Source organism: Drosophila kikkawai, chromosome X (assembly GCF_030179895.1).
Source record: "Drosophila kikkawai strain 14028-0561.14 chromosome X, DkikHiC1v2, whole genome shotgun sequence".
NCBI classification, from domain to species: Eukaryota; Metazoa; Arthropoda; class Insecta; order Diptera; family Drosophilidae; genus Drosophila; species Drosophila kikkawai.
In genome coordinates, this window is record NC_091733.1 from 18,086,561 (window position 1) to 18,094,981 (window position 8,421).

Genomic DNA, 8,421 nt, shown 5'->3' on the forward strand with positions numbered 1-8,421 from the left:
CCGCACAAGGCGATAAATCTTTTAAATTTTTGATTTAACACCACCTGAATTTTTTTTTATTGATATTTATCATTTTAGAGCATTTTCCTTTACAGCGTTTGCAAACTCCGACTGCAATTAGTCCGAGTTTTCATCAGTACTCACCTTGTTCAGTTGCTTCGATCGGTTTTTGTAATTTTGTAATTACACCATAGGTTTATTGTCAAAATCATTACACAAAATTGTATTATTAATTAATAAAGAACAAAAAAAAAAAAAAAAAAACGATTAAAGGAAGATGATGATAATTTTTGCTGTTATTTTTCGTGTTAAATGCGAAAAAACATAATTATTATTACTATTCAATAAATCGAGTGTTGGAGCACGTTTATTATTTATTATAATTAATATTTACTGTATAAACCGGTGACTATCACTTGCCAACAAGTAGAGAGATATATGTATGGATAAGTGTCCGTTCTGTGTTGCTTATTGTGTACGGTGTGCTGTGTGTCCGTTGATCCACTATGTCCTAGTTCATCTGGTCCTCGGCTGCAGCCGGATGCGGAAACCCTCCTCCCGCTTCAGGATAATATCCGCCTGCAGCTTAAAGTCCGATTCGCTCAGGTCCGAGTAGACACGGTAGTTCCGCAAAATGGTCGACAGAAGGATCTTTAGCTTGAGCATCGCGTATTTGCGGCCTATTTAAGGGGAAATTATAATTATATAAGTATTATTATTAGCAATTATTATTAAGATTTGTCGAACAGATAAACTGCCGGTTAAGAACTGATTTCTTTAAAGAAGAAGAGCTAGCTCTTAACTTTTTTAAGATATTTTTTTAATAACATTGGGCATTATTGTCCGCTTTCTACCCTTACTGTTAAAGCCCTTTTTAATATAACCTATCATTAACAGGGACTCTAACTCCCTGTCAAGTTTTTTTCGGCTCGACTAAGTATCATCTGATTTTAGAAGGTCAGTCTAATCTGTTAGTCATTCTCTGACGGATAAATAACAGGAGGTTAGACACCCGATTTACTTTTACGACAAGTTTATCTGTTACTTAACTTTTTGCGGTCAGATCTATCTGAGACTTTAACAGTGAGAGCGGAAATCTGGAAACTCAAAGGAAAGATCCCTTATAGTTCCTCATACTGTTGCCTAGACTTAAGGATCAAGGAACTCACCCACACAGCTGCGTGGTCCCGCGGAGAAGGGCACAAAGGCGTAGTAGTGACGGTTGGCCTGCCGCTCCGGAAGAAAGTTGTCCGGGTCAAAGACATTGGGATTAGCGTAGACTTTGGGATTGCGGTGCAGAAGGACGGTGGCCACTGTCACCGTGGCGCCCCTGGGGATCACGTAGTTGCCAGAGTTTAGCTTGAGGTCCTCCTGCAGCTCGCGGGCGATCAACGGGACGGGCGGGTACATGCGCAGGGTCTCCATCAGGCACCGTTCCAGGTACTTCATCTCCAGGGTATCCTGCACATTTTTTTTAGAGTATTTATAAAAAAGGAAAAAAATTAAAAAAACATTTACAAAACCCACCTGAAACGTGGCCGGTCGCTGTGAGTCCCCAAAAATAGAGTCCAGCTCGGCGAGCACTCGATCCTGGATACCCTGGTGTATGCCCATCAGCGAGAGGAAGAACGAGGAGCCGGCAGCGGTGGTGTCATGACCCTCGAACATAATGGTGTCCACTTGCTCCTTGATCTCCGTGTCCGTTATGAGGGCGCCGTTCTGGGCACTCTCGAGCATTAGGTCCAAAAAGGCCAGACGCTTCTTCTCCCCAATATCGTTGTCCTCCACATCCAGATCGTCCTTGAGTCCGGCGGACTGGCCGTAGGAAAGTCCTGCCACGGGCGTGCCTGTGCCTGAGATGGTGCCTGTGCTTGTGGTCGTGGTCGGGGTGGAGTTGGAGGTCTTGTCCTCGCTGGCGGGACTCGGCGCACTCACCGCCTTCTCCTGCTCCTCACGTTCCCTCTCCAAAGCGGCCGCCTTTAGCTCACACTGGGCCAGCGAGCCCCGCGTGCCCTGCTCAAAGGCCGCCTTCTTGCTCCGTATCACCTTGGTGGTCAGTCCGTGGATGATGTTGAGCAGGCGCCCCTGCTCCTTGTAGTACCGGGTCAAGGTGAACACGAACTCGTTGCGCAGAAAGAAGCTGCGATGGCGGGCATGGAGGATATCGCACATCCGCATCACGGCCATGGCATACTCGAAGCCGGACTTGTCCTGCGTTTTCTTCGACACGCCCATCGCGGTCTCTGGAAAGGGAAAGCAACGCAGATGATTAATTAAATTTTAAGTAGCTAAAAATCCAGCGTTTTCTGAATCCCCCTTTTTGGGCTCAGTGCAAAACCGGGATCAGAATCTACTCCAGATCGGAGATGGACCCCTGGCACCAATGGGGGGAAGTGGAATGCACTCGCCTGACCCAAGCGCCAATTGAACTTAACAAACAGACAACAGATCCCCCGATCCCCGCTCCTGTCTAAGTGTAGATACAATGCATAAATAGATTTATAGATGACAGCATAAACGAGCATACGGATTGCGGCACAATGTCTGTTTTTGAGCTGTGGGAAAAACGCGAGCCAGGAATTTTGATACTCCATCGGGGTACCCCACAAGGAGTTGTTGCGTAGAACTTGGAAAACCGCTATATTTTCACCGACAAGAAGATCTGGTAATTAACCTTAAACAGAAACAAAAGTTAAGAAAAGTACAAGGATATCTGCCGTCCTTGCCGTCTTCTTCCTGCCTTTTACTCAAAATTGAATACCTTGTAATTAGCCAGTCCAGTTTTCCTGTTATTTTTCATAAAACATCATTTGCAATGGTTTTGCGCTCATTTTCATTTCAGTTCAGTTCTGGTCTTAATTGCTAATTGCCCCGTTTGCGTCACACGGCCCCAGCCCAGGCCATTCCATAGCCCATCATCGTGATCGTGATGGTGGACTGTGGATAACTTGGCTGGACAACCTGAGTCCGCGGCCGCCGTCGTCGTCGCCGTGGCCGTAGGTTGCATGGCTGCATTCAAATTTTCCTGATTAAATGCTTAATGGCAACGCGACGTGCCTTTAATTGCAGCCCGAAAACCCAGCTCGTTGCGGTCCCATCCAGTTCAGTTTTTTGTTGTTTTTTTTTTTTTTTTTTGTAATCTGTAATCTTGGCTGCATTTCAATTGGGGGCCCGGGACGAGACGCTTGCACTTGGGATCGGTATTATGCAATAGCCTAGAAATCAATCCCAAACTGCCCAACTAACTGCAATATTGCAAAGACTGCCACTGCAATGTCATTAACATTGGCCGCCTTCCAATTTGGCGACAGTTTCACTTTTTCAATCGCCCGGCCCCGAAAACGTGACTGCCTTTAAGCGAATAGGGTGTACGAGTATTTGAATTTGAATTTTTGAGCGATTTTATGATGTTCCCGACCACCCAATGGGATGACACATGGTTTCGGCATTACCTTCCACAAACTGGGTTGGGGCATTGAAAATATTTACACAAACGCACAAAGCCCTTTTCAGCGCCTTTTAGACTTATTAATACCTTTTTTTTTTTGTCTAATTTTAAATACCTAGGTTTGGTTTAAAACAAGAAGATTGCCCTTAAACTGACCTGAGTTATCTGATAAGTAGTTTTGTTATTATTCATATATCTTCAATGCGCAAGGACGCACAATGTACTCCACTTTTAACAGCTGTTATGACTTCATTTCTTCTTCTGTTGGTAATTTAAATTAGCCAAAACCTTATCTGTCCGTTAACTGAGACCTTGAGAAAACATCGTGAAAATGAAGGAATTACTGTTATTTTTTCTAGCCTTAAAGTACGAGACAGGAACTTTTTATATGTCTTAAGAATATGAAAGAATTGCTGCTATTTTTTCCAGCCGAGAAAGACTAGACAAGATCTTTATCTGTCCGTTAAATGAGATCTTGAGAACAGATCTTGAAAATGAAAGAATCCCTGTTATTTTTTCTAGCCCTAAAGTAATAGACAGGAACTTTATATGTCCATTAAATCAAGTCTTGAGAAAATGAAGGAATTGCTGATACTTTTCCTAGCAGAAAAAGACTAGACAAGATCTTTATCTATCCGTTAACTGAGATCTTTTGAAAATATCAGGGACTGTAACTGTTATAATTAAAAAAGCAAAAAATTACCAAATAAAAGTTATTTCACAATTTTTATATAAAAATTACGCAATAACTTTTATTTTCAATTTTTATTATATAAATTGAAAAATAAAAATTATTCGATAACTTTTATTTTAAAAATTGAAAATAAAGATTGAATCTATATATCTTTTGATCCGTAGAAGCCATATCCAATATATATATATATATATATATACATATTTATTATATACCATCTGAAAGGTATTGATGTGTAGATCATATATATACATATATATTGGATCTGGCTTCTACGGATCAAAAGATATATAGATTCAATCTTTATTTTCAATTTTTAAAATAAAAGTTATCGAATAATTCTTATTTTTCAATTTATATAATAAAAATTGAAAATAAAAGTTATTGCGTAATTTTTATACAAAAATTGAAAAAAAAAACATTTATCTTGTTTTTGAATTCGCCATGAAAATTTAACTTATGACAATTTTTTCCAATTTTTTTGGAGACTGTTTTGGGCTTCAATTTTTTTAAACTCATAATAATTATTTACGGTCCCTGGAAAATATCTTTAAGATGAAACAATGGCTGTTATTTTTCCCAGCATTAAAGGACCCAAAAGTAACTTTATCTGTCTGTTAAAATAAGATTTCTTAATATCTCTTGAGAGAATGAAAGAATAGTTTATCGATAATTGTATAGGATCGCATGATCGCAACCAGTTTGCAGCAGTTTTGGCACATAATTCGGTTAGATCGGGGGCCGGCGTCATATATATGTATGTAGATATGTATCTTGATATATATATATATATGCAGGTCCAACCCATGTACACAACAGATATCTCTTTTGTGCCCATTGTGGGGGGCACACAACAAAAGCAGCAAAATTTTTGATTTGTCAGTATATAGGGAAATGGGTCTGCACTCAATTGTACACAGTACAAATGTAGTATGTATCGCATGTAGCATATATATCAAGCAATATAGCATATGGACCTGCGGACATTTGGGTGATTTGGACATTTGTCGTGTGCTTTGGAGCATCCATATAGAAACAAAATCCACGCAACCCAAAAATCGAGTAAGTGGCATCGCCGCTGAGTGCGTGTGAGTTGACTGTACTTTTGTGTAATCGCCTCGCATACATACATACATATCCAGATCGGAATCCATGCTCGTGGTGCTCCTCACTTACCCAATAGAATCTCCACGGTTGCCTCGCTCATGTAATCATGGCAATCAAACGTGCGACCATCCTCCGCACGCAGCTTCCGCACCACATTTTTCGAGTTCTCGTTGAAGAGCTCGATGAAGCTCTTCAAGACGTTCAGATGGAATGTGGGTGCGATGAGTTTGCGATGCGATCGCCACTTCTGACCTGCAATGGAGAAAAATGTGGGGCATTAGACGTGTAGCTAGGCTCATGGCAATTTTCTGATATATTATATTATATGGAATTGTGAATGCAAAGAATAGAACCCAAAACTATTTACAGCTGCAACTGTAAAAATAGATTAAAAATAGACTTGAAAGGGCACTTGTCTTTTATATACAAATCATTTTATATGCACTTCAAAAAGGGGTATAATCAATCTGTTCAAAGCTATATAGAAGATGTCAAGAAAGCTTAAGCCGTGTTTTCGACCATTAAATACCCGGTGTCCTATAGAAATTTCAAGTATTATTAAGCATAAAACAAAGGATAAATTGCCCTTAAAAACTATGGAGAATTTTGTATTAAAATTAAATAATTTTGTCAAAAAAATAATAAAAATTCTTTAGAAGGAATTTAAATAAAATAAAAATAAATTATTTATTTTTATTATTTATTATAGAAATAAGAAGAAGAATCTACCAACAAATGGGTATAAAATATAGCATAAAATATTCAAATAAATAATTATGTTTTTGGGATAAAAGAAATCATGGTACAAGAGCTAAGTAACATTAAAAAAAACTGAAATTGGATCAAATTATTAAAAAGAAATTCATCTCAAACAAAGTGTTTCTAAAAAAAGGGGATCACAAAAATCTCCATATATTATTATTATATATTATTCTATAAATTCTATATTTTAAATTAATTTCCAAAAAATTTTCCGTTTTAAGAAAACCAACTCTCCCACAATTTTTTGTTCGGTGACTTTTCTGCGACGCTGTTTTTTTATTTATAGCAACATTGCCAACTGTCAGGCTACGGTACAGCTTCATTAATTTATGATTCCGCAAATTGCATTAGTGGCAAGTGGTACTCAAGCCCTCCCCCCATTAATAATGATATGATATTGCTTTGAATACATATTGTACATACATATATGTACATTTGAATGTACCTCACCTGTGCTGATTAGGAGGCCGTCGCCCAGCCAGGGCTTGAAGAACTTGTATTCGGAGGCCTTGTCAATGTAGACGTGGCTGCTAAGCAGCAGCTCCACATCCCTGGGATCGTAGATGAAGACCACCAGCTTGGGGCCGATCCACATTTTGGCTATGTGCTCGAAGGGAGCGCTCTTCCGGATGACTGTCTTGAAAACGGCTGCAACCGAGATTGGGATATTATTTATTAATGGAAATTTAAAAATAAAATAAAGTAAACACTTAAATTATTATAATAAATAAGTAAATAAAAATAAATAGATAAATAACAAATAAAAAAAAGTAAACAAATAAAAAAAAAATAAATGAAAAAATATTTAAGTAAGCAGACAAAAAATAATAAAAAACTAATTAAATAATTAAATTAATAAATAAATAAATAAAAAAAAAAATTAAATATATAAATATTTAAGTAAACAAATAGTAAATAACCAAATAAATGAATAAAAAAAAAAATAAATAAAATAAATAAATGAATTAATAAACACATAAATAAATAAGCAAAATAAATAAATAAATAAACATCTAGAACCTATAACCAGTTAATTATTTAAATATTTAATAAAGAAACAAAGGTAAAGCCTTTAAAAATAAAATTGTACTTTTATATATACAATAGTTTTGTTTAAATGTAATCTTTCAATTTTAAATCGTTGCGAAAATATGGCAAAATATTTTAAGGTTTTATTAAAATCATTATTCACTTTGTAATGTGTTTTAATAACTTTAAAAAAATACATTTAAAGAAAATCGCAAAAAAAAAAAAGAAAATAGGAGGATGTCATGATCTCAGAAACCGAATATTCTAAGAATACAAAATAATAAATAATAATAATAATAATAATAAAATCAACCTACATTAAACCAATTTAATAAAATATAATTTTTATTATATTATTATTCAAATTAAATATTAAACAAAAAAAAGGTTTTAAAATATTAAAATAATTGAACGTTATTTTAAGGCTCAATTTTGATATATATATGTATAAGGTATAAGGTAAAAATAATTAAGTAAAATTCGTCACGTTATAAATTCATAAAAATAGAAGTTTAAAGCCATTAAAAAATAAAATGTGGAAATTTTAAAACAACTTTGAATGATTTAAAATTAAACTTGATGATTAAATTGATCAATTATTTAAAAGCTATAATTCTATTTAGGTTTCAACTCGTGTTTACATGAGGCCGGTCCAATCACATCAAACAGATGACCCACAATGGGCAGGCCCCTGGGTCCCGGCAGCCTTCCGGCCAGCCTGTAGAGATGGGCCCGGGACAGGCGCCAGTAGATGTACCACAGCACCAGCGTGGGCAGCAGCAGGAAGTAAAAGACGCTGCTGGGCGAGCCCAAAGCGGCGTCCTTCTTCAACACTTCCATTACACTTCGGCGTTCGGTTCTCGAATCCTGATCCTTATCGCTCCCTGCTCTTTGCAGCTTGTTCACCAGCAAAAAAAAACGAAACGAAAAAAAAACAACAACAACAACAACAACGACCGGATCACGCACTCTACACCCAAGTACACGAGGGATCTTTTAAGAGATCTATCAGCTATCCATGCGCGCTGCACTCGGTTCAAGTCGGTGTCGGACCGGGATCGGGATCGGATCGGTGGACCGGATGTTACTTGCTGCTCGTCCAGCGCTCAACTGAACGGAGACAGCCCCTTGGCGAGTCGGGCAGCGAGAATTACTAAGTATTATCAACCCAGGCCCAGGCCCAAGCCCACACACACACACACACACACACTACACACGGGTGGTTATAGTGGCTATAGTGGATGTTGCACGGGATGGTGGATAAAATAAATCAGATATATAGAATAAAACTCAAATGATGGATCCGCGTCGCACTCCTCGCGCCTCTTTTCCAGCAAAAAGACTAGCGACCGCCGACAGTGCGAACGTCTTTTATAGCCAA

General features: G+C 37.7%; 1 protein-coding gene across 1 annotated transcript; it reads right to left on the minus strand.

Annotated features, from left to right (window-relative positions):
• Window positions 1-257: 257 nt before the first annotated feature.
• Cyp4g15 (Cytochrome P450 4g15) lies at window positions 258-8,360 on the minus strand. The gene is made up of 6 exons (XM_017162647.3): window positions 7,682-8,360; window positions 6,462-6,659; window positions 5,319-5,501; window positions 1,528-2,243; window positions 1,170-1,461; window positions 258-680 (listed from the first exon to the last, which is right to left on the minus strand). Exons 1-6 carry the CDS (start codon window positions 7,878-7,880, stop codon window positions 517-519), a joined length of 1,752 nt encoding a protein of 583 aa, XP_017018136.1. The 5' UTR covers window positions 7,881-8,360; the 3' UTR covers window positions 258-516.
• Window positions 8,361-8,421: the final 61 nt, after the last annotated feature.

What these genes read in the sequence shown, in the direction of transcription:
- Cyp4g15 (XM_017162647.3), bottom strand. Translation starts at nt 7,880, where the DNA reads ATGGAAGTGTTGAAGAAGGACGCCGCTTTGGGCTCGCCCAGCAGCGTC. An exon ending in TGTGATTGGACCGGCCTCAT is followed by an intron (nt 6,660 to 7,681) that starts GTAAACACGAGT and finishes TCTCGGTTGCAG; the next exon opens with CCGTTTTCAAGACAGTCATC. An exon ending in AGCGACCGGCCACGTTTCAG is followed by an intron (nt 1,462 to 1,527) that starts GTGGGTTTTGTA and finishes AAAAATGTGCAG; the next exon opens with GATACCCTGGAGATGAAGTA.